This window comes from Pocillopora verrucosa, chromosome 6 (genome assembly GCF_036669915.1).
Source record: "Pocillopora verrucosa isolate sample1 chromosome 6, ASM3666991v2, whole genome shotgun sequence".
NCBI lineage: Eukaryota > Metazoa > Cnidaria > Anthozoa > Scleractinia > Pocilloporidae > Pocillopora > Pocillopora verrucosa.
The window spans coordinates 17,970,157-17,995,924 of NC_089317.1; the positions used below are offsets into that span (position 1 = coordinate 17,970,157).

Here is a 25,768-nt window from a genome sequence, read left to right on the forward strand (position 1 = left end):
TCTTCTCTAATTTCAATTTACCCATCATGGTCTTTATCTGTAGAGAAAAGGGGACGTGCTCGTATGTCATGACATGGGGAGTGACATATCAACTGTGAGCATTTCACATGATCATTTTAGCCAGTAACTTGTTATAACCTTCTGACAATCAACAGAAGGAACTTAAAGCCACTACGTCCGAGAAAATAAGAGAAAAACCAACAAAAAAACCTTCTTTGTGGCCAGCCAAAGTCATCATGTCACAAGAAGTAGCTGTAATGAGGAGGCCTAACCCTTTAACTCCCATGAATGACCAAGACAGAATTTCTCCCTACAATATCAATACAATATCAAGCAGACAAGTGATGAGAATAATAAAAAAAATTTAACTGGGGGATTATTAGTTGATCCAATACCAAATTCTCCAAACTAACATCACAAGAACTATATAGCAGACAGTAGAATTGCTAATAAGGAGTTAAAGGTTTCAGGGACCAGTAATTATTTATCGCCTGGAGGAGGGGGTTGGAGGTTTTTTCTGGGGGAGGTGGGGATCACATGATTTTCAGGGGACACGGAGGAGGGATCAGTCGTTACCAGCAGAGTATAAAGAGGAGACCATAAATAATTGAGTTTCTCTTGTCACATTCACCTTCTTACTCCTACCATCTTTCCGTCCTTAACAGCCTGGCCACGCAGGCTACGGTTTTCTGATAGCGTCAATTATTCATATCGCATTGGTAGTATGGAGAAAACTTGTTTTCAAGCTAAAATTGATTTGAACAAGCTCAGTAGTCAGTAGTACAGTTATAAAAAGGGAAGTTGCTACTTTGCTTACTCTACCTTCGGCTTGTTTGTTACCCCCCTTTAGACGAAATGATAGTCCACGAAAGCCTAACCCCTTCCCCCACACCGCCTTCTTTGTGGCCTGCCAAAGTCATCATGTCACATGTAGCTGTGCTGAGGAGGCCTAACTCTTTAATTCCCATGAGTGACCAAGACAGAATTTCTCCCTAGAAAATCAATACAATGTCCAGCAGAAAAGTAATGAGAATAATGAAAAAATATTAACGGGGGGGGATAATTAGTTGATGCAATACCAAATTCTCCAAACTAATATCACATGAACTATATGGCATACAGTGAAGAGAAATACTATTAAGGAGTTAAAGGTTTCAGGGACAAGTAATTAATTAATTAACACCGCCTTCTCGTTTCGTTTTCCTCATGACACGCAGTGCTCTCACTTAAATGAATATCAAACTTTAAGCATTCAGACCAGAATCCAGGGCTCAGTTGTTTGAAGGCCGATTAGTGCTAACCCAAGGTTAAATCTTAATCAGGAGTTCTTTATTCCTTTGTTCAAATGCCTTTTCTGGGTCATTCTCTCTGTTCTTTTTAGGGCATCCAATAATCAAATTCTAGACAAAAATAACTACATTACATTTTCTTTTAAAGCTTCCAGAACTGAAATCAGATTTCACACTAACCCTGGGTTATCTTGAACAACCCAGCTCAGGGCTCCAACTTTTTAGGATACCTTGTTTGGAGGAGTCATGTACAAATGAGATTGAACAATGTAACTTTTAAGTTATCTAGTTTAATAAAGAGATTTAAGTTCCAGTCACGTTGAGGAACGGTCTGAATTATGTAGTTAAACTTTTAAAGTTGAATGTTAATTTAACCCGGAGATTGGCGGGAACGGCAAACAGTAACAGTGAACTCATATTTTTCTCACTTTTCGTTTAATTCTTACAGAAAAATAGCAACAACAAAAAAACTCTCCCTCACTGTAATCCACACATTTGTGCAAAAAGGTTGAGAAAAGACTGCAAAACCTACAACTGTTTCTATTTGCAATTTGACGAAAAAGTCACGATTTTAACTTGTAATAGCTAATGAACATTCCTAGAACTGCGCTAATCACCGAAAGCAGATCCATTACATTACGAAGACTTGAAAGTGAACGTCACTAAGGCTCTTTTTTAAGCTTTTTAAAACTCTCCTGAACCTTTGGTTAAAATGAATTCTCGACGTAGAGGGCGTAAACATCGCAACAGACTCGTCCATCGTTGTCGCCTTCCGTCCAGTTCAAGTAATCTTCGCCGTACCACAAACGTAGATGTTCACCCGCACGCACTGAGTGACTGCCAGAGATGAAAGACAAAATGATCTCCGGCGGGGGAAAACGAGTTGTATCCGGGAATCTCCGACTACTTCCCTTTTCCAAGAGTAAAGAACTGACTCGGTGGTAAAATGATGCTATTGGATTATGTTTTTATGACAACATTGACGTGGTTTATGACAGAAGGCTTGTTACCGCAGCCCCAAAAGGACCACAGAGGGGTTGGCGAATTTACGGCGCAGGTGACGTAGCCATGCAGATAAACCAGTTTTACAGCTGCAAGTTTTCCACCATATGCCAGTGAGCTGAGAGAAATTCGTAGAATAACATTATAAGCACTATTAGTACTGTGTACTCAAATTTAATCGTGCTTGTGCGCACTCTCTTACTTGTTGAAGATTGTCATATCTCATTATAACCTTCCTTTGCGGTTTCCTTTGCGCTAGTTACAATAGTAAAACTCTAATCTTAATCAAGAATGCCTCTCAATGTAATTGAAGAAGAGGTTGACAAAGTAAATAAACGCTCTGATACAGGTTCAAGCGCAGATAATTTACGTCCACAGTATTCACTTCGCCTTCAAAGGTCAGTTGTCGAATTTAATCAACCTTCGTTATTCTCTCCATGAAAACCCTATCCTATTCCCTCTAAAAATTGAGCAATTGTGATTTGCCAAATCCCTTTTTTTCCATCTTTTAAGTCCTCCTCCAACTGTCCAACCAGTTACACTTTGGGTCGGTAAGGGATGGTCGGCACGTGAACCTACCGTCCCACTTCATAGCTCATTCCGGATTCGGTAGACTAAGTGGCTTAAAGAGTATTACCCGCAATTTATCATAATCTACATAAGTGCCACCCTCCCCCCTGTGGCTTTTCACCCAACCCGCATTTAAGTAGGTCCTAGTGATAATCTCTCTTATCTGTTCATATTCCTGGATCCAGTTGTTCAAAGGGTGGATAACGCTATCCAACAGATACTTCGTTATCAAGAGGATAGCAAAACGTATGGCGCAATCCAGCAGGTAGCGATTTATCTCGTGGATAGTGTTATCCACCTTTCGAATAAACCAGGGCCTGGTTGGACAGAGGCACCATGAGAATAGAAGCCCTGTCAAACATAAAAAAAGAAAGAAAAGCAATTGGCAACACGATAACAGCGACTGAGGGTTCAAAGCAGGAACTTTCGCTCGGAGTCGAGAGCGCTGGCCACCGCGTCTATTGCGAGCCTAAATTACCCTTCACTTCATCTCCAACCATTAAACAAATAACAAACCTGTGAATGAACTCAAAGAATATCAATACCTTCATCACCCCCTCCTTGGGTTAAATCAGAGAGATTGATGACGAGAACAGTCAAGACCACCCATGCTGAATAGAGCTTCATTTTCGCAAAAATCTGAAATGAGGTTATGTAGGAAACAAGAATTAATAAATGGAAACAGACCCTCGTCTATAACGTTTCCGACTATCATGTATCTCCCTGGAATACTTAGCGCGTATATGCTACATTTCCCTACACAAAACTTGGAATCAAATTTAAGGGATAGTGTGAAATTGACAACAGATCCTACCTCAAGCGTTATGAAGCACTGCGAGAGAGAGACGTCCACTATGATCACTGGTACTTCACTGTCTCTGACTGAGTGAGGATCCTGCACTTATATGACGATAAGATCACTAAAATATCTTTGGAAACGCAGGAATGTTGGTCCTTGTTGACTCAGGAGTCAGCTGTGATGGATATTTGTGTTAAGTCTTCAATGCACACGAGGCTAAATGAAAAGAAATGAGATCAAAACAATATTTAAGATTACATAACAAGCTTAACAATATGCACTTCATGATTGGTCGATACTTATGATCTATCAGTGTACTGACGTGCGGCTGACATCAAAAAAAGAATCTTTTTCTTTTTCCAAAACAGCGCATTTTATCACTATTCGCGAGATTTAACTGATTTAATTAGCTAGTGAGAGCTGTCGCTCTACTCGCCACTAATAAGACTTAAAGAAGGCAGCTTTTGGGAAACTTGCTGGGCTCAGTCACCTGTTATAAGCTGTGCTGGACGCCAAAATCGACTATTAAATAGGATGGAACTGTAATCAACGCGCTGAAAAATCACTGTGACAAACAAGAATGGGAAGCTCAGTGCTGAAATTGAAATTCAGAGACTAACGAGATGCTCGTTTCGGATGGTAAACTAAACTCACTGAATAAATTGAAAAAAAAAACACAAAGCCGTTAACTTTGAATAAGAAAAGAATGGTAGCCTATTCCAGGCGTTCACTTAGTAATAGAAAGGAAATACGAAACGATGAGGTAGTAACGGCAGAGAACGGACGAAGGAGGCCTGGGTCGTATCGCGTTATACGACCTGATCTAAACCTGCCTGATTTTTTCGCTCTGCCGCTGATATTGTTCCTGGAACTGCATGATTTCATATTTCTTGTTGCGTTTAATCGTCGTTTTTCACTGATCTTTCTCCCTCTTAATCTGAGGTTAAGCCGCAGGTTTGTTCAACGACGCTAAAGTGACAGGCCACCGAGAATTTAAGATGAGTTCATGATCAACTGTTTCGCCGAGTTAAACATGGGCGCCCGTATGAATATTCAGCCCTAACCAGCAAAGTTCGTAAAGCCAGGGTTATTTGAATATACTCGAAGGCTCTTGGTATTTCTAATCGCGTTAGAAATCATTATCACATTGAGGCACTTTTTGTATTTCTGTTCTGAGCAAAGTAATTGTATTCAATTTCCGAAAACTTTCATCAATTTGCATTTCTCAAAGATTGCCGGCTTTGGCAGCTTTTTCCCCTTGAAAAGTTATTATTGCCAGTTAAGGAATATCTCAGAGTAAGACAACTCCAGTTTCTTTAAACAAATGGTGATTTACAAGGAAAATACTTGTTGACAATCAATAATCAGCCAGAGGGGTGATAATGGAAGAAAGACTATGAAGAACAACTGAATATGAAGGGTTGGTTACCTGTTTAAAGAAGGTCTCAGTGGGGTTAAATGTTAGCCGTAAAACGAAAAAAATTAGGCATTAGGCAAAAAAATTGACAAATTATAGATGTTTGTCGCAAAATAAGTTAGCCGGGATTTATTTTTTAGTGAAAACATAGCGGAAAGAAATAAACTGTTAGCCTTAAGATGGCTAAAACCGCCAGCCTTTAGTCCCTCTTTAAACACATACCATGGGATGAGGAAGTAGAACCAAAGCTTAAAAAGTTCAAAGGCCTTCTCTGTGGTAAGGCCATCCCATCCCATTCGTGAGAGAGGGTCGAAGATTCGGGTAAAAGAAGAAAAAAAAGAAAGAAAGAAAGAAAGAATAGACAAAAGAATAATAGAAGAAAAGAGGAGAGTTGACCGAGGAAGCCTGAGGTCAAGAGATTTCTAATTGTGCTTACCGTATTTTCACGATTAACGCCGGGCCCCCAATGAACGCCGGCCTCGAAAAAACGCCGGGCCCAAACTTCTGATTTTTAAATAAACATCGGAGGCGTTTAACCAATAAAATACGGTTCCCTAGCTTTCAACTTGATAAAAGAGTTGGAAAAGTAGGTTTGAAAGATTCCATTCGAGATCAGTCTTAAGTCTTAGGCATATTAAAGTTACTCAAAATATGGTTGGATAATTGATAATTTTCTTTCTCTACCAGGTACCTTAAATAATACGAACAATTTGCAGCTTTTCGAACGACGAGGCCATTAGCTGTCTGCAGATTGATTGGAGATTGTCAAGAAACGCAATTGTAAAAGTTGGGCATGTGGAATTCAAATGGATTTTAGGGATCTGTGCTATTCATAGGCATAGGAGCACGGAGCAGGATACACCTTATACTGACAGCAGGGACAAGCTCACCATCATGGGCGACTTGAACGCAAGAGTGGGACGAGACCACACTGTATGGCAAGGAGTTCTGGGACGCCATGGAGTCGGCAACTGCAACGCCAACGAGCGCATGCTGTTAGAACTGTGTTCAGAACAGGGACTGATAATCACCAACTCCCTGTTCCAGCAGATAGCCAAATTCAAGACGATCTGGCAACACCCACGCTCCTGAAACACTGGCACCTCTTGAACTACGTCTTCGTGCGCCAGAAGGACCTCTGTGACGTGCTACATACCAGAATCATGACCAGTGCTGACAGCAACGCAGACCACAGGCCTACAGCGAGGAAAAGAGGGGTACAGGTGCTCGAAACCAACAGGCTGCTGGCGAGGAAAATTTAGTTCAAGGAAGAGCTCCAGCCCGGACAAGAAAAGGAGGAACTGCCAGTACGGGAAGCAGATCCCGAGCACGATGCTGAGAGAGGTTAAGGAAGAACTGAGCGAAGGCATCTACATCGGGTTTCGAACTGATGGAAGTGTCCTTAATCTCCGTCGCCTCCTCGCCCGAAAAAGAGACGACCGAGGAGCTGATCCTTGAACTGCACACACAAAGGACACTCTTCAAACAATGGTTGACCACTTCGCAAGGGCTGCTCAAGCATTCGGTTTGACCATCAGCCTGAAGAAGACAGAGGTCTCGCTTCACCAAAATTCCCCACTCGCGGTGTATAGCCCACCCCAGATCACCATCAACGGCCACCTACTTACATACCTTAGCAGTGTAATCTCCAATGACGCCATGATCACCAAAGACCTGGACCACCTTCTCGCCAAAGCCGGCAGCTCCTTTGGTCACCTCCAGCACAGAATGTGGGAGAGCCACCCATTTCGCTTAATGACCAAAGTCAGAGTTACGTGGCAGTTGTCATCAGCACTCTTCTGTATGCTGTGGAAACCTGGGTGCTGTGCCGAAAGCATATACAGCTGCTGAAACGCTTCCACCAGAGGTAACTGCGTCTATCATGGGAATACACTGGCAGGACTACGTCACAAACGAAGAGGTTCTAGAGAGGGCTTGACTGCCAAATATCGAGGCTATGCTGCTACATCATGCTGGGCCAGCCATGTCTCGGGCATGAACGACACCAGGATGCCCAAAGCCGAGTTCTTTAGCGAACTCGGCAAAGGCTAGCGTGACAGAGGTGCTCCACGCGGGCGCTACAAGGACCAGCTGAAGCGACAGCTGGTTCAGGCTGGTGTTGACCACAAAGACTGGCAGACGCTCGCATCAGACAGGGTCGAATGGAGGTCAACCACCAAGCGCGCAGCTCAGAGGTTCGAGGACTCCAGAGTGAACACTGCTAAGGAGGAACGCAAGTGTTGAAAGGAGTCAGCCAATCAAGCAACGTCCTGCAGCGATCAGATCTTCCCCTGCCCCACTTGCTCAAGAATAGAATCAGTCATCAGAGGGCATGCCGACCCCAGTTAGAACTTTCTTCCCACTGATCTTTGGACTACGAAGAATCTGCCATCATCATCATTCGAATAAATGCCGTATCATGCTGCGTTTATTAACATTTCTGCTCTAGAATGCGGCGTTTATTCGAGGGCGGCCTTAATTCGAATGCGGCGTTTAATCGAATAAATACGAAAATTAATATTGACTTAGATAGTAGTGTGAATTTGCTTTTTTAAACAATTGTTTAGTTGGTTTTTCATTAATAGGCTGAGTAATATCGCTCCAGATATATCTACCGATAATTGTTGTACAAACTTTCCCGAGATTCGATCAAGAAGAGGGAATTGACGGAAGGTTGTAGGATACACTTCGAGTGTCATAATCATGCAGCTCGGACACTGACGAGAGATTTAAGTCTGAATTTTTTTCACCATTAAAATAGTCATAAAGAAGTAAAGGTGCTCGACCAAATGTGAGGAACTTTTCAAAAGTCTCAAGACTTCTTTTAGGTTACATAGTGACGAGTTAACGCTCGAAACGTCAGATTTAGACACTACAATGGCCAATTTACATTATCAACTCTTCAACTCAAGAATGTAAAGCTGCTACTTGCTGCTCCCCGAGAAACTATTACGCTTTTCTCGTGCTCTCCAAACTTGCCTCGTGTATTCATAACTCGATATAGGCACGCTACGCACGAACCAATTCTTTATTTTACCCTCAGACATAGCACTCAGTTGTGACAGAGACTCGCCTTATCCCCACTCAAGGCGCAACTTTTCGACGAAGTGGATTTGGAGTGTTTATCACTTCTTCCCCCTCCCTCCCCTCTCACACAACGATGAAATGGTCCAACCATGGCAACCATATAAAGTTATGATAACAGAGGGCTGAACTTAACAAAATTATCCTGCTGAAAAAAGACAAAAACAAAAACAAAAATTTTCAAAACTTCAAACCTTATCCCTAACATAGAGGACTAAAAGAGGTTAAACTAAACAATTCTATCAATATATACACTGCCTCATAACTTTGATTTGGCTTGAAATCTTACATCAGATGATTGAAACCTTACTGTTTTTTTCTACGAATAGCATTGGAAGATCAGTTACTTTACAAAAGGAAATTTCGCTTGGATCTTCACCAGAATAGTCAGAGTGAGCTGAAGCCCTGAGACCTGTGGTAGCTTAAGAGACTCCGCTACGAATCAAACGCGCGCTAGGACCCTGGGTACTAAATCATGCGTGAATCACCCGTTTGAAGCCCCTGGGAGAGGAGGGAGAGGGAAGGAGGTTCTCCAGAATTAAGATGAAGGTAACGCTCAAAAGATGTTACAGTTTCGATAAAACACGCAGGGATTTGCTTTGTTTCTGTGGCATTTAAGCCACCACTCCAGGAAATGTTTTAGCCTTTGAATTGAACATCCTGTTGTTACACCATCGCCTTCACCGTCATGAACGGATTATGGCGATACATCCAAAGGCACTACCCTGGAAGTGACTTACAGAGGGTTTATAGGAAAAGTTCAAAAGTTCCACTTTCACACCACAAAGTAAATGCCCGCAGATTTCCATTTCTCCTCCAAAACAGTCACTAGCTGACGGCACTCTTCACCATTAACCATAGAAATATACAATGTGTATGCACTGTATTTTTGTAAGTAAGCGCATGCTCAGTGGCTTGTGCTGTCAATCCCCTTCACGAACATCCAGAGTACCTTGTACTATTCAAATGTCGAGTGTTTGGCCAGTAACTCCGCCTTAAACTCTAGGTAAATTATCCAGAGAACAGGTTTCAAGTATAAAATGATAAAAAACCTAAAGTTGACTGATTTACCAGTGCATTGTCTTCAAAAATTTAAAAGGAAATGTGTGGTGGCAAGAAAGGAGAAATACTGAACAAAACAGATCTTAAGAGTTACAAAAGTGAACAGCTTGTCAGGGATTATTCCCTGTGAAGCGGTCATCCTCACTCAAAAATGTGTAACAATGCTCATCCCTTCAAGGTAAGCAGTTGTAGCTGAAAAATTAGCAAACTCAACTAGAGATCTTGAAATGATGGGCCATTTTCAATATACTGAATTTTAAACTTGGCTCCGAAGCTTAGGGAAAAAAACAAAAGAAATCACATCGAGGTTGAGGAATGAATAAATCATTTCATTTGCCTTATTCCCCCTAGCCTCGGAGCCATTTTAGAATTTTAAGATATCGAGAATGGCCTATTGTCGACAAGGCTCAGATGATTGTGTTGTTCACCATATTCACCAAACATTAACAATATTCCAGTTCCTTTACTTTAGAGTCTTTTTAAAACCTAAATCTTGCATGAAATAAATACACATGTATTCACTATCTATTAACAATTGATTCTGATACTACCAGTGAAAAATCTATTTAAAAGAGATCTTCCCTTCAGAGAACGTTTGAAACGCAATTCTCGGATCTATTCACCCACAGCAGGTACATGCAGCAATGACAATAAAAGCCCCTAGATTGGGAAATTTTCAAAAGAATGCATTTATACTATGCTTCTAAATTCTATTGAGGAATAGCTGAGTCAATGCAACACCAAAATTACCATTCTGTATAACACATTGTTTTCTTAAAAAGGTTTCCTTATAATTGTTTACAATGTATGGAAACCATTTCACTCCTTATTTACAGATATAATGCATACAAGTACATTGCAATGTTATAGATAGCTTTTTAAACAATCTAATGTCCCCCATTTGTCCCAGGCTCCATGTCACTGGCTGCGTCTTCAGCTTCCAAAACAAGTCTGCTCAGCTCTCCTGCACTATAGCCCAACAGGTTTTTCAGGTCACACACAAACTTGTAAACAAATCTGTAAGAAGAGGATACATTATCAGTTAGCCACTTTGCATCTGTACCATTCCACACAGTAAAACTAATGAACACTTTCGCCCCTAACATCTAAATATTGATTCTCCCTAAAGTATTCAATCATACATTATACGCCTGGTTGATAACTTTCTTTCTTCTTGTCACCTTACAGCTTGCATATGTAGAAATGCTACTTGAAGAAATTCCTTTTTGATCACTCCTAAGGTGAAAGGGTTGGGAATTACGACATCACGGGCGACGAGCCAGGAAAGAAAGAAAATAGTCCGAAATGTAAGTGGTCAGCGGTGAAACAACTTTAATACTTCAAGTAGAGATAAATCATTTGTAGTTGCAGAAAACAGTCGCTTTGCAAAGCCGAAATGTTACCAAGTTATACTTCGCTAATTAGAAAGTGAAGAAATTTTTCAAAAGCTTTGACTTTAACAATATCTTTTACTGCTACAGTATATCAACCAACAGAGGCATCGGTGACACTGGGAAAGGCATCAAGAAGAATGATATTTACGTTAATTGTAACTTTGTTGTGTGGCAAAAAAATGTATCTTGACTTCCGGCCGTTGAAGGGGTCTTTAATAAGTTTGTACCCACCCATCGTTTACGAAAGCAGTAAAAGATATATGTACAGTCAACACTTCTGAAAACTTGCTTAACGTTTTTTTTTTTTTTAGGGCGATAAAACACGTGCCGCATACATGTTTGTTTGGTTATGTATAGATAAACGAAATCATTTATAAATGTCAGTCACATTAAGAATAATTGACGTATCTTACAGTTTCCGACAGGCAACCTAAAACGAGAAGCTTAGGTTATGAAAATCATCAACCCTTTCGGGAGTTACTGCATTATGGGCAACAGGTCGGGTTAGAAAAAATGTGTCAAATTCGAATGGTCAGTGGTGAAATAGGCTTAATGGAGCGGTAATACGCGAGAATGCAGAATCAACTAAGCTACGAGTGGTATATGACGCCTCGGTCCGTGCGCATGACGGTGTACTATCATTGAATGAGCGTTTACACACCGGTCCCCCACTACAGAATGAACTTTGGAGTATTAGCCGGAGATATGCGCAAGGCCTTCCTACAGATGCGAGTCAAGGAAGCTGAACGTGACGCACTGAGATTCCACTAGATTAAAGACAAATCGACTGAACAGCTGGAAGTGCTAAGGTTTACGATAGTAGTGGTTGGTCTTGCACCTTCTCCTTTTCTATTCAATGCCGTGATACGGCAACACCTGGAAAGTGTGCAGTCCGAGGGACTGTGCAAGAAATCAAAAATAGTTTGTATGTAGATGATTTGATCACAGGAGATAATATATAGATTTAGCCAAGCCTAAAAGCGGACCTCACATTTTTTTTCCCGCACGTCTCAAGGGCACAACGCCTTGCCCCGGCCAGGACTGGAACCCGAATCGTCCGACTCGGAGCCCAATGCACTGACCACAGGACTACTGGACAAAGCCGTGGCGTTGGTGTGCCCGCGGTACAGTTGACCACGCATGTTAAATGTAGCAACTTGTGCAGTCGTACGGTAACTCAAAATTTTTTCGGCTTGATGGGTTACTACTATTTTGTATAGTTATGGAGCTACGCTCTGCGAGCTCCGCTTCTAAAGTGGAAGATGCGCGAAAGCTCAAACATCATGCGGCAGAGATCTTTAATCGCGCAAAGTTCACTTTGCACAAATGGCACTCAAACGTGCCAGAACTTGAGATAACTGTACCGATGACGAGCCTTCCTTTTCTAAACAGCAGCTTGGTGCATCATCAGTTCGTGGAGAGTGCAAACTACTGGGACTCAAAAGGGACAAAGTGGATGACACTTTGCATGTTTCACTCCCATCTCAGCCTGTTACACTAACCAAACGGGGCATCCTCGCCAACTCAGCGAGGATGCCCCGTTTGGTCAAGGTTTATGACCCGTTAAGACTTGTGTCGCCGGAGGGGAGGGGAGGGGAAACAAATCTACCGAGAAGCCAGTGAGATGAAGTTGAGCTGGGCTATCCCATTTCCCGAGGGGATTGCGAAAAGGTGGCTTAGAAGAAAAAATAATGCACCGGATGATGTGTACTTTCCTCGCAGTCCTGTTCAGTACTATGAACCGAACGACAGCATTAAACTACCTGCATTTGGTGATGCAAGTAATCACAGTGTGTGTGCTGTTGTGTATCCTGTGGTTGCACAAGTGCCAGGTGTGACACAGGGTCTGATTGCCGCCAAATCTCGCCTTACCAGGAAAAGTCTGACGATTTCTCGTTGGGAGCTCGTGTTAGGCCCCATCGCAGTCAACTTGTCCACAAATGTGCGGGCTGCACGAGAAGGGTTCAATATGACGGAGGATATACAATGATGGCTCGACAGCACTGTAGCCCTAAACTGGCTGACGATGACGGGGAGTACCGCTAATTCGTGGCTAACCGGGTTAAAAAGATCCAGAGTCGCCCGAACACGCAGTAGAGACATGTAACGACATCCGAAAACCCATCTGACCTGGGAAGTCGAGGCGGCAGTGTGAATGAAGCGGAGCAATGGTGGAACGGTCCGCCGTGGTTGTTCGACCCATCTCTGTGGCCTGCTGATATTGTGACAAGGGCGACGGATAACAGTAATGCAGAGAAGGTTCAGCGAGAACTTTTCGCGCTTGATTTCGAAGCAAACGATGACTTTGACACTCTTCTCGAGAAGTTCGGCTTGCGTAAAGCCATGGGAATTTGTACATGGATCTCGCGGTTTAATTACATTTCTCGTCACCCTTCCGAAAAGATCATAGGACCTCTTACGTGAGTCGGGCGCCATGGTGGGGAGGACACTTCGAAAGACTCATTTGCTAATATTCAAGTCTTCATTCAACAGGTCGGTGGGTCAGTGTCTTCTAAGCTGGGACGAGCTTTGCGAGATAGTCCTCGACATCGAAGTGTCGCTAAACCATCGACCGCTTGGTTACGTGGAGGATGACCCGCAATTCCCTACACTAACGCCTAACTCTTTACTGTTTCTGAATGCTAACATTTTACCTGAGCTCGAACCACATCGTCATGAAGACCGTGACTTGAGGACACGTGCGAAATTCTTGAAAGCTACCTAAGACACAACGTGGTGTCGATGGACCACGCAATAACTTAGAGCTTTGAGAGAGAGAGGCATCAACTGAAACATAACACCAAACCTAACAGCTTTTCCGTAGGAGACGTTGTTATCATTAAGTCTGATGAGCGAGACCGAAATCAGTGGCCCATGGGGGTGGTAGAAGAATTGTTCATTGGACGAGATGGCATTGTTAGGGCAGCGAAATTGAGAGCAGGCAGAGGATTCATAAAACGCCCAATCCAACATCCCTACACCTTGCAATAACACACATTTGAACCCTACTGCAGTGGAGTTCCGGCCGCGACGAGATGCTGCTGGGGCAGCACGTCAGCGAATACAGTACATTGTAGAGCAAGACACTTGAATGTTGTTTCCAGAGAAATAATATTTTCATACTTATTTCAGTTCCACCCGCATATGCCTTGTTCTCAAGTCCAATGTCCATCTAATTGACATTTATAAGTGATTTCGTTTATCTATACATAACCAAACAAACATGTATGCGGCACGCGTTTTATCGCCTCATGTATGGCACTGTTCCACGTGCTTAAAACGGGACATTGAATGTATGTTTCTTTTCGAATAAGCCGAGGGTTGTGGGTGGGAATTAAACGAAGCATGGTAATAAAATCGTTAAATCAAGTGAATAAACCGTGACATAATAAGGAAGCGTGGTACAGCTTTTTCACGTTTTCGACAAGCTCTCTCACCAACCCTTGCTTTCATAATATACTATAAGCATTCAACACACATTCATTCCAAAAATGTAAATCAAAATTTTCATCATATCTCATGACAGAGACTGTTATGAGATCAAGTGAGAAATCCTTATTTTTTGCATTGAGTTTAACCAACCGAAGAGCGGCTCCTGCCAGCCGTTAACTTGTAACCAAGTTTTAATGAAAATAGATGCAACCACATGTATAGATAGCTACATGTACATGTAGAGTGAAAATATATTCCCACTCTTTCTTGAGGTTGCGGAAAAAATACCCACAAAATGTCTTCTTTACAAGTACAAACCTCTTTCCATGGACCTTATGAATCATGTCTCCATCGTAGTAATACCGTAAGGCACGGCTCAGTTTCTCATAATTCATGGCTGGTTTGTTTTTACGCTTGCCCCATTGTTGTGCAACCTGCTCAGGATCATTCAGTTTAAACTCCCCATTCTCTCCAACCCACATGATCAGGTGCCGACTGCCTCTGTCCGTCAGCAGTTCCAACAAGAACTGCCACAACTGAATCTGGCCATTGTTACCTGGTAGAGGTAATATTACCAAGTTGTAAGTACAAAAGAAAAGCTAGAGACATGACATGCACTCCCGCAATACTAAAATTTGTTTCTATCCCACTCAAGAATGAAACACATTAATGACCAAAAAAGGAAAAGCAGTTGCACCAAGCCTTCTTTCTTTTGGATTCTTCTGCTGCTCGAAAGTCATGACTCAATTTCGAAGCCTCCCCCCCCCCCTCTTCAGTTAAAGCTTTTCAAGGAAAAAACACCAACAACAATAACAAAACAAAAATAGAACACCATGACACCCAAACTAAAATTAACTCTCTGACCCTTAAGTGTGAACTAATGTCTAAATTCTCCCCGTTACTACACATTTAGGTCGCGAGAAAAAAGGAAATCAAGGACTAAAGAAGCTCTTGATTGCTCAGCAAATTCTCCTTGTCAGCACCTAAGGAACTGTATAGAGAACAGTACGGCGAATATGCATAGTGGTATTAAGGTGTAAAGAGTTAAAACTCCATTCAGTTATTTAACATGAGCAGAACCAGCGAGACGAACATCACTGTGAGTTCAGCACAAATTTTAACAACTTGTCCACAAAGTTTTCATGTCAAAAAAGATTTAAATTTGTTTTGGTGGGCCTTGGTACAGTTACCTGATCTGTTGCCTGGACATGTTTTTCCATCAATACTCTTTGCTTTTTCTTCCTCTTCACCGCTCACAGCATCTGTTTCACGCACACAGAGAATACCAAAAGACAACAGTTTAGTTTAATTCATGCTTCAACAGATTTTTAAATTTACCCGGCTTTTCATTTGGGTTGTAACTAAGAAATTAGGCTGCCAACTGAAATTTAAAGCAAGGCAGCACAAAGATAGTGTTTGAAACTGAAGGATTGTGAGTTCGTAACCTCAGAAGTGCCTGTTGCGCTGTATTGAATATTTTCTGGCCAAAAATCCAACTAAAGATTTTGTTTTTTCATCCACCAAATTTTGCTGGAAGTCAGAACTTGGCAAAAACCTTGTTGCTGGGTACAAAAATTTTCATAAAAGGGTGGTGGACATCTTGACATGGTGTTTGTTTAGCAAGATTCACCTAAATAAATAAAAAGCTAGGTCAATAATTATGCAATCTGTACACAAGGAATTGTATTCTACAGGGAGATTGAGAAAGGGTGCTTTTATATAGTTACATATATATTTTCAATTCGATGGTTTGTTCATTCTCTCCTAGAACTTTATGGAGTACCCTGGAAAGTCAATTCCATTTGCACGCTCACACTGATATACCAGGACAATGATTCACTTTTTTACTGCAAATTACTCTTTCATACCTGCAGATGGAGATTTATCTCCTCCTGGGCTGTTCTGAGATGATGGTTGCAGAATTAATGTTGGGGGATCTGACCCAATTCCTGCCAAACCTACATTGAGCAAACAAAAAAACTACTAAAACGGACAAAATCAGTATTGAACATATAAGGAAGCAGGTAAAACAGAAGGGTCACTTCAAAAATCCCTTCAATTCAAGTTCATGTTAAGGGCATTGGGAAAATGGAGGAAAAATGTTACGTCAAAGAAATTTTCTCTCCCACTTCATCTGAAGTGAACACCTGAAAGCCACAAATTTCAACATGAAAATGACCTAAAGCATACACCTACAAGCAAACTGACAAAGGGGTACTTGGGATGGAAAGGCATCAACTGGTGGAAGCCTCGTCTGAGGCTCCTCATTTCAACCCAAAAGTGTTAACTCTTTAATAATAATAATAATAATAATAATAATAAGCTTTATTTCAACTGATAAGACTAATCAGCAATCTAATAGATTGGCTGGTATGAACTAGTGATCAGCATGATAAATAGTATCAATCAAAATCAAAGGAGAAACCCTATAAAGAACTAAAGTATGAATTAAAATAACATAAAATATATAGAAAAGCTAATACTTATTTTAAACTACATAAATGATTAGATTTATCGTGTTCTAAAAAATATTCAAAAACTATCGCCTTAAATTTAGATAATTTAGATTTACTGATTCCCAGTAGTGATTAATCAGTAACTTCTCCTTATAATACCAATATATTTTCTAGCATTCAGGTAACAAGAACACCTAAAAATTATCAGGTTGAAGTTGCTATGTTGATCCAACACCAGATTCTCACAGCCAATTTACTAGGCTATGTGTAACAGTTAGAGAGGAGAATTAACAAGCAGATCTTGAGAGTAAAAGGGTTAATAAAAATAACTTGCACGAGCTCAAGCATTCCCTTTTGGCCATAAACCCAACTATAAAAGAGCATAGAGTACCTTTGGACAGAGCCTGCTAAAACAACAACTAGGAGTACATTGTACATATGCCATTATTCTTGAAAGCAGTGCAACAGTAACAGTGATAGTTCAAAAAGCTTACCTTTTAGAGAGAATGAACCTTGTGCTTGAGTGATTCCAATTAAGGATGCTTCATCTTTACCAGAAGAATTTTCCAAACCTAGTAAAATTCAAAAGCATATTATAATAAGTGAAAAACAGAAAACAAAACAAAAATATTACTAACAAAACATAGAGTCACACACTGAAAAAAAGCAAAAATTATTCAAGCAGGAACAAGCCAAGTCCATTCCTTTCTACATATTATTTGTATAGACCTACATGTAAATCTGGTTTCCAATTTCTGAACAGTGAACATCATGTTGCCACAGAGAAATTTATATTGCCATGTTTATTAGTGACAGAGTTAAAATAACATATTTTCTTATTTGCCAACAAACATTACATGAAAGTTATTGGGGATTACAGAGTAATTGACACAGACTATCACATCATGGCAATTTGACTCTTATGGGACCTATGAAATGCATGGTTGTGACATATAGAGCATTTTAGGGAAGAATAAATCTCTCATTTTCAATGTGCAGGAGATATCAGGATCAATTGCAAGAGTTGCTGTTTACCAGGAAAATCACTATTCTTTTTCTAGTAGTAGACACATTTAAAATACATACACATACTCAAACTATGCATGTTCTTGTAACTTACCATTCTTTATGACTGAAATCTGCTGTGCATGGACATTGCCTGCAATTGGGCATGTAAGCAACTTTTAGGTTGAAGTTTATTTTTAATTAATATTGCACTACAAATTAAAACTGAGTCATTGAATGCCCTCAGTACTTTCCTTTTAAGAAAAAATACGTAACTTGTTCTTAGCAGCAGTTTCATTACACTTTTAAATGCCTGGGCATCTTTATGAGCATGGCCTGACAAAAACTTAAAGTTACAATTGATTTCAGCTATGACCCATGTGAATAAAAGAAATTACTAACACTTGTGTAACCTGGTGCTTGAACCCAGGTCCTGCCTTCTAATAAAACCCTGAATATAAATTCAGTGACCTATCCAAATGGAGGGGTTGAGAGGATGGACCCCTCCTTCCCATCAGGTTCTCGGGTTCTTTTATCACTAGTCTAACACCAAAATTCTTGCAATGACAGGTTCCCATAATACCACTCTCCTGACTATTCATGATAAATGTATCTTTAAACAAAATACTTGCACAGAAAGGGAGCTTTTGAGGAAAAGGTTTGGTGTTTTCTAATCAAAGTATGGACACCCCCTCCAATAAAATTTCCTTATATTTATGTCACTGGAGGAATGAAAAAATATATATTTGAACACTCACTATCAGAATTAGTGCAACTGATGACAGGAACTTGTTGAGATACTGAGGCAAGCTGCTGACCAGGTTTAGTGTTGCCTGAGAATGTAATTGGAAAGAAAAAACATTTCATTGCTAAGCTGGTTATAACCATATAGCAATAAAATCCTTGCTGCTATATTAACACTTGAAGCTGTAATGTGTCACTGTGCGTTCACATGTATCAAATCCAAAGAAACTCTTCAGGGCCAGGTTGTTCAAAGCTGGGTTAAGATAACCTGAGGTTAGAGAGAAATTTGATTTCAGATCTGAAAGCTTGAAGAGCAAATTCAGTTTATTTCTTTTTTACTACAATTTGATAATTAAATGCTCTAAAAACAGTGGGTAAAATTATTCCAAAACGGCTTTTGAACAGAGAAATATAGAAACCTGGATTAAAATTTAACCCTGGGTTAGCACTAATCAGCCTTTGAACAACTGGGCCAATATGTTTAGCATGTATGCACATATGAAACAGCAATAATGGCACTAAATACTATTGCCTAAATAAAAACCCCAAATGCCAATAATAATCAAGCATAAAACATTGGACAGGAAGAACCAACTCCTGGTCGTCCACTGCTAACTGTGAATAATAAATTTGAAATAAATGACTTCCTTTCATTTCTCTCCTTAATCAATCCTACTGAAATGTATGTACTACTTTGGTTACCTATCTTCAAAATCCAATTTTATAAGAATTATTGAAAAGTCACATTGTTTATAATAATATTATTTGACAGTCTGGGTCAGCATGTGTAATGTGCAACGAACTTTCTAAAAAACATTCAAACTATAAACTTATTTGTATATATTAAAAAGAAGATGAAGAGGAACTGTTCTTTCAGAAAACACTTGACATACTTGGAGCTAGCAAACATAAAGAACAAGGAAACTAGAGACCTTACCCTGTTTAACAATTACTTTCAATTCAAATTGTTCTAAAGGGACAGCACTTCTCCAGTGTAAGTTAACAATTGAACTCTTTCACCATTTAATTCCCATGAGTGACCGAGAAGGAATTGAATCTCCTTACAATATCAACACAATTAATAGCAAGCAGACAAGTGATGAGAATGAAGAAAATGTCAATTAGAGGATTATTAGTAGATCTAAAACTGAATTCTCCAAATTAACATCAAAAGAATTGTATAGCAAACAGTAAGGAGAATTACCAATGAGATCTGGGAATTGATGAAACACCACTTACATTACAAGAATGAAAACAAATTAATTTTTTTAATACTTGTTTTTTTAGTATAAGTATAATCTGTACCTTTTCCTGTGGTGGATCCTGATGACCTTCTTCGCTTCTTGGGAGGTTCTTCAGCAGCAGCCACTAACGGAAAGACAGCTTGGATTTCCACACTGCTCATCTTGACTTCAGGTTCCACAACTGGAAGAGGTGGCATACCAACTAGGAATCATCAACCAAAAAAAAGGCAAATTGAAACAGGAGAAATTAGTCTTGACCTTTACCAGAAAAATAGTCTCTGCAAATACTGACTCCCAAGATTAGACTAGTGACTCCCAAGATTAGACTAGTGACTCCCAAGATTAGACTAGTGACTCCCAAGATTAGACTAGTGACTCCCAAGATTAGACTAGTGACTCCCAAGATTAGACTAGTGACTCCCAAGATTAGACTAGTGACTCCCAAGATTAGACTAGTGACTCCTAAGATTAGACTTGTGACTCCCTCTTCTACTAGCTCAACTAGCAGTATTTTGCTTCTATACAAACAGAGTACATGTATATGTAAAGCAAATATATAGAGCAAGGCTGAGGTGGAATTTATTGCATGTTGGCTGTTAATTTGTGGATGGAAGAAAAGCAGGATCACCTGAGAAAAGCATTGGTGTAAAGAAAACACCCAGGAACAAACCCAACTCACATGCAGAGCTAGCACTGGAACATATGAAAATGTGTTATAATTACAACATTTCAAATCTTTATGAAGTGCCAGTTTGAATTACATAAATCACATACATGTACATGTAAGCAACAACTTGGGCAATTTGCTTTGAAATGATGAACAGTTTTCAGTACATCTGAATGAAAAGTTAGTAGCAAGTACAATGTATACATAAACAGTAACATGTATGTGTACATGTATGAGCAATAAATCAAAGACATGTTGGAGTAATGGCCCACATTCAGATGTTTACAAGCAAGCTTGGAAAACAGGGTCATCAAATCACAAAGTTTAGGCTCCCAGGTAAACTTCCCAAGAGGAAAATTGTGAAATGTTCAACACACTTGTTGTCTTTACCATTTTGGTGACAACTTATTGAAGGAAGAAAAAAGTCAAACAAAACAATTTTAAAAAATAAAGTAAACCTTGCCAGCTATTTTAATTCTGTAGAAAATTACCCAGAAGGCCCTCTAAATCAAGTGTTCATAGCTCAGATCTGAGCATTGTGAGTGTATGAGCCATTGACTGTGCATCAAATAATTATCATTAATGATAATAATACCTTGTGAGGCAGTTTGAATACTGGTGATTTCTATTCTTCGATTTTCCTCTGTCAAGAAAAAAATTAGATCTCAATAAGTGATGGATAATTGCTGGTAAAAAAGTTAAACCATGGTAAATAAGATTTCATGACTATTATCAATAAAAATACCTTTCAAAATTATTACATTAAGAAAAAATACACATAAAAAAAAAAGCGATCATGAAAATTGGTATCAATCAAAAACTCACCATTTAAAATAATGAGTAAGGTAAAAATTTGGTCCAGACCTCCATTTCCCAAACCTTGATCCTTCAGAATGCTGTGGACAGTTGTCAGCTGTTTAATAGTTAAAGAAGAAAAATAAAATGTAAATTTAATATTTTTTTGATTTACATGACTTTGTATGTACATAAAGACAATGATTGATTCTGGGAGATTTTTTCCTTTCTTTTCACCCCTCCCAAAAAAAAAAACTGTCCCTACCTTGCCATTTTCTCCATAATTCTATTCTAATAACCCTTAAGTTAGTGATCAAGACAGAATTTCTCCTCACAATATCAATACAATGTCAACTAGATAAGTGATGAGAATTGAGAAAATATCAATTTGGGGATAATTGGTTGATCCAATACAAAATTCTCCAAACTAACATTGTAAGAATTGTATGGTTGACAGTAGGAGAATTACAAACTTGGTCTGGGAGTTAAGGGTTAAATCTTACCCATTATCTTCCAAGATCTGATTATTAATTTTCCCCTCTCACTGTTACACATTTCCTTGTAAATTAGTTACATGTACAAGACTTTAGTGTTAGATCAAGGTAACAACTTCTACTTGATAAGTTTAAGTTTTCTCATAACCTGTTTGCTGGATAATGTATGGGTATTTAAGGGAGAAATTACATGCCAATCACTTCTGGGAGTTAAGGGTTATCTATAGAGTTACACCTTTACAGCTGTAATGTTGAAAACATGTACATGTATTGGCTAGGACAAGTTGGTGTTTTACCACACCATCTACTTAATTAAATATCCAAAAAGTGCAAACTGGTTTTAAAAAAAATCCAACCTATTTATTAATAAAAACAGTATACAAAAATTCAGTTACTTTGGAGTACGTCAATGCTAACATCATATAGAAATTTCCACCTCAATCTTAGAAGAGGGATTTTCATATTTTAGACAAAGCATTATGTTTAATTATTTGACTCTAATGATGACTTCTGCTTGGGTTGTTGCAAAATGTTGCCAAAGGTCAGTCACCCCCACCAACAATAGTCCTCCTAAGGACTCCCCTCATCCACAAGATGAGACCACATGATTAATTGCTGAAAATTTTTCTTGTTATTCACTGTACCTCTGTATCATTGAAGATGACTGAATAATCAGTAAGTTGCCTCTGCAGTTTCTCTCCCAACAACTTCTTAATATCTTCTGCAGAACTTGCAGCATTACACTGCAATTGCATGGGGCTACCTAGGGTTCCATTATTGGTATCCATGGTAGAATCACCAGGGGCAGCTATTGTAAGACGTCACTGTAACAGTAGAGAAAATAATGATAATATGCAACACTATTTTGATGTCACTTAACACATGGTGGCTGAACATGTCCACAGAACATTTTTATTAGGTAAATTAAAACCAACACCTATGTTAAGAAAAATTTGACCAATCAGAACATTGAAAGGAAAATGTCAAAATGAACCAGTAAAAACTTATGACAAAGGCAACACAAATGCATAGCGTGATAAAAGACAAGTAAGCTAGAGCTGTTGAGGTCTCTATGGTGACTAGAACAAACACTTGGTTACTATATTTGCAATATGAGTTGTAATTTCATCGCCCTGTGTTTTTCAGTCATGTAGCAAGTTGTAACAGTTCTTTGACTTGGTTTTTATGAGCTGTAGTCAAAGTGAGATGCATCAAACATTAATTATCCCATTAATTAAAAATATGAACATAAATGTTCAAAGATAATAGGACCAGAGAAGCAAGTCTGGAAAATCAAAAAATCCAGATAATTGAGATCTGGATAATCAAGTTTCCAATAAACTGCAGGCAGTTCCTAAAAATAATACTTAAGAAATGCTTTGTGGTTTTCTTCTTTTATTCTGTACAAACAAATTCCTTCCTCTTTGGTTATCTGAGTGTTAAGATGGAGTGAAATCTCTCCACAAGACGTGAGATCAGCAATTTGAATAAGCAGGTCGATCACTATTGACCAAAGTGTATATTTCACTGCCAACTTAAATTTAATTTCTGGCATCCCAGTTTATGTTTTTCTACAGTAGCTCACCAAATGGCAACTTTGAACAATTTTAGCTTGGAACCCTGACACTTTTATAAACTGTCACTGCAAATAATGTTTGTTCTAACATGGAGCCACAAGTTTGTTAATAAAAACCAATCACAACCAATGCACTCTTGGTGCTTCACTGAAAATTAAATTGGCTGTGACAGAATTTCTCCTTACAATATCAATGCAGTATCAAGCAGAAAGGTGATAGCAGTTAAGAAAAATATCAATAGGGGTATTTTTTGTCAATCCACTACCTAATTTTGCAAGCTGAGATCATAAAAACCTGTATGGCAGACAAGAAAGAGAATTATTGATAGACCTTGGAAGTGAAGAGGTTACTATTAGTGCTTTGAGAATATTTCTATTAATTTTTGTAAAATATAACACAAAGTTACTACAATTGCAAATCAGAACAAAGGAAAATGTATATTGTGCCTGAGGCACAAGAAATGCTAGTAACCAAGTCATGCTTGGAGTTACTTTCCATTGTGACTGGTTGAGAAAGTAGAGTAAGTTTCAGAACCAGCCCCAGACTACAACACTGTGCTTTTGACACTCTATTGAAAATTGATAAATTTCAGGCTCAGATTGCCCAGACCTGTTTTTCCTTGAATAAGAATCAACACTCTTATAACCACCCAAATAAGCACCCACCTCCTAGGCAAGCACCCCTTCAAACAAGTGCCCCCTATTCCTTGACACTTTCTAAAATAGAAGGGGTACAAGGAAAACCTATTTCTATTGCAAGTTAATTTATAATTTTTTAAGCTTCAACTATTGCAGAATCAGTGCAGGAGAATAATAGGTGCCCCCTTAATTAACCACCCTTCCTTAAGTTAAAGCACCCCCTCCACCTTTTAGCAAAAATGTTAAAAAGGCATCTGGTGTTTATTTGAGGAAATACTGTATTGCAATCATTTAGAGAGATTTTGGTAACTGGACTTGTCCCTCGCATGCATTGTCACCATGGTGCACCAAATGTAATTTTTGCAAAATCATGAATTATTGAAGCAATAGACCACACTTTCTATCAATCTACTGACATAATAAACCATGCAGGATGTTACAAAAAAAACAAGAAAAGTTGCAAAAGAGTGGTCTACTGCAATTATAAAATAAACTAAAAATGTTTCAGTTTTCAATGGATTTACCAGTGTTATAAATGATATGTTTTAGACCAATCAGGGCATTGGTTATGTCTCCTTTATCTTATAAAAGGTAAGATTTGACAAGCTGAGTTAACCAACCCACGTGACTGCAATGCTCAAAGAAGAAGACTTATTTCTTTGCTTATTTTTTTTCCTCTTTTATTCCAAAAAAAATGTTCTGGCGATTTATAATTCATAATTTTATGAAGCAGACACCAAACCCTCAGTATTTTCCTGCCACAGGCCATGGAGATTTCCAAATGCAGTGTTTTTTGTTTTGTTTTGTGTGTATTTGCCACATGAATGCCACAATTTAAACAAAGTAGTAAGGGAAATAAGTTGACAACGACATGAAATGCTCAACATCTTGTTTTGACTGGAGACTCTTCTTTAAGTCATAGGACTAGATTTCATAATTAATCGAGAAGAAGGAAAAAGGTTATCTGCAGTTTAAACATGAATTTATGCGAAAGTGTAGATTCTTGACGAGGAAATCCTGATAATAATGAATGAACAAATCAATGGAAAGTAATTTCCGATCTCGAAGTCGTGCGTCACTGAAAACAACGACGGCCTTGAAAGCGACCGATCATCAGACAAGGTTCACGACATTTTTTCCCGTAGAAAATCGTTTCAAATTGACTCTAACGCAGAACTGTAAAATAATATTTTAACTAATGGTCAGAAAAAGGACAATGCAAGCGCAAATTTCCCGCCATAAGATCAGGTTCGAACTTCATGCTTTTTCCGATCTGAACCGTCTTTGACTTCCTTTGATTGCAAACTAAAGTAAACAAGAATACATGTTCTTGAAACTATTAAATCAAGTTAAACGAAAACGAAATCACCTCAAGCTGAACACATAAAGTTCGACTTACGGTACAGATCAATAACATTTCAATAATACCTGCAACTTTATCGTCCCCCAGGCAGCAAGACGCCTTGAACTTTTCCTGTTTACTTCACTGATCGGGCAGTAACTCGCTCTCAAATACTTCCTTCGTTGCTGGGAATCGCGACAAAATCACTGCAAAAGCACAGGATATCGTTATAAACGAGGCAAGATATCGAAAATCTAAAACCGTATCGTTGGCTTCGCAGTTTGTTTACAATAGAGGAGAGAAGAACACGACAGAATCCTATTTCCGCTCGACTAAATGCAACGCGTTGCCTGCGAGAACTTACTTGAACGCAACCTTCCGCCGGAAACACCTTTGCAGCCTCGAATTCTCCGCCAAATCGTTCCTTCTATTCGACGAAGAGGCGAAAAACCGATCTCCTCATATGAATATTTTGTTAGTTTATGCACAAGAACAAAGTAATCGTTCCCTTTCTTTTCCGATTTCCTTCCCACGTAAAAAAGTTTGAAGAGCAACGTGCGACACCTGGCGATAAACTGGATGTGACGTCACATCAACTTCCTTCTTAGAATAATGGGGCCTAGTACTTCACGGCCATCGTTCAGAGATAAATATTGGGATATGAGGAAAATTTTACATTGTAAAATAGTTCTTTTCTCTCCTGGCGGCTGGAAAATCCAGTATAAGGAAAATAAAATTAAAAAATTTAGACTAAAGA

General features: G+C 39.2%; 1 protein-coding gene across 1 annotated transcript; it reads right to left on the reverse strand.

The window, feature by feature from the left end:
- Positions 1 to 9,666: 9,666 nt before the first annotated feature.
- LOC131797583 (uncharacterized) lies at positions 9,667 to 25,574 on the reverse strand. The gene is made up of 13 exons (XM_059115218.2): positions 25,376 to 25,574; positions 25,098 to 25,217; positions 22,099 to 22,278; positions 20,991 to 21,078; positions 20,761 to 20,808; positions 19,560 to 19,700; positions 18,269 to 18,343; positions 17,626 to 17,664; positions 17,000 to 17,077; positions 15,918 to 16,007; positions 15,240 to 15,311; positions 14,368 to 14,605; positions 9,667 to 10,240 (listed from the first exon to the last, which is right to left on the reverse strand). The coding sequence occupies exons 3-13, from the start codon at positions 22,240 to 22,242 to the stop codon at positions 10,111 to 10,113; spliced, it is 1,143 nt and encodes a 380-aa protein (XP_058971201.2). The 5' UTR covers positions 22,243 to 22,278; positions 25,098 to 25,217; positions 25,376 to 25,574; the 3' UTR covers positions 9,667 to 10,110.
- Between the last annotated feature and the right edge of the window lie 194 nt (positions 25,575 to 25,768).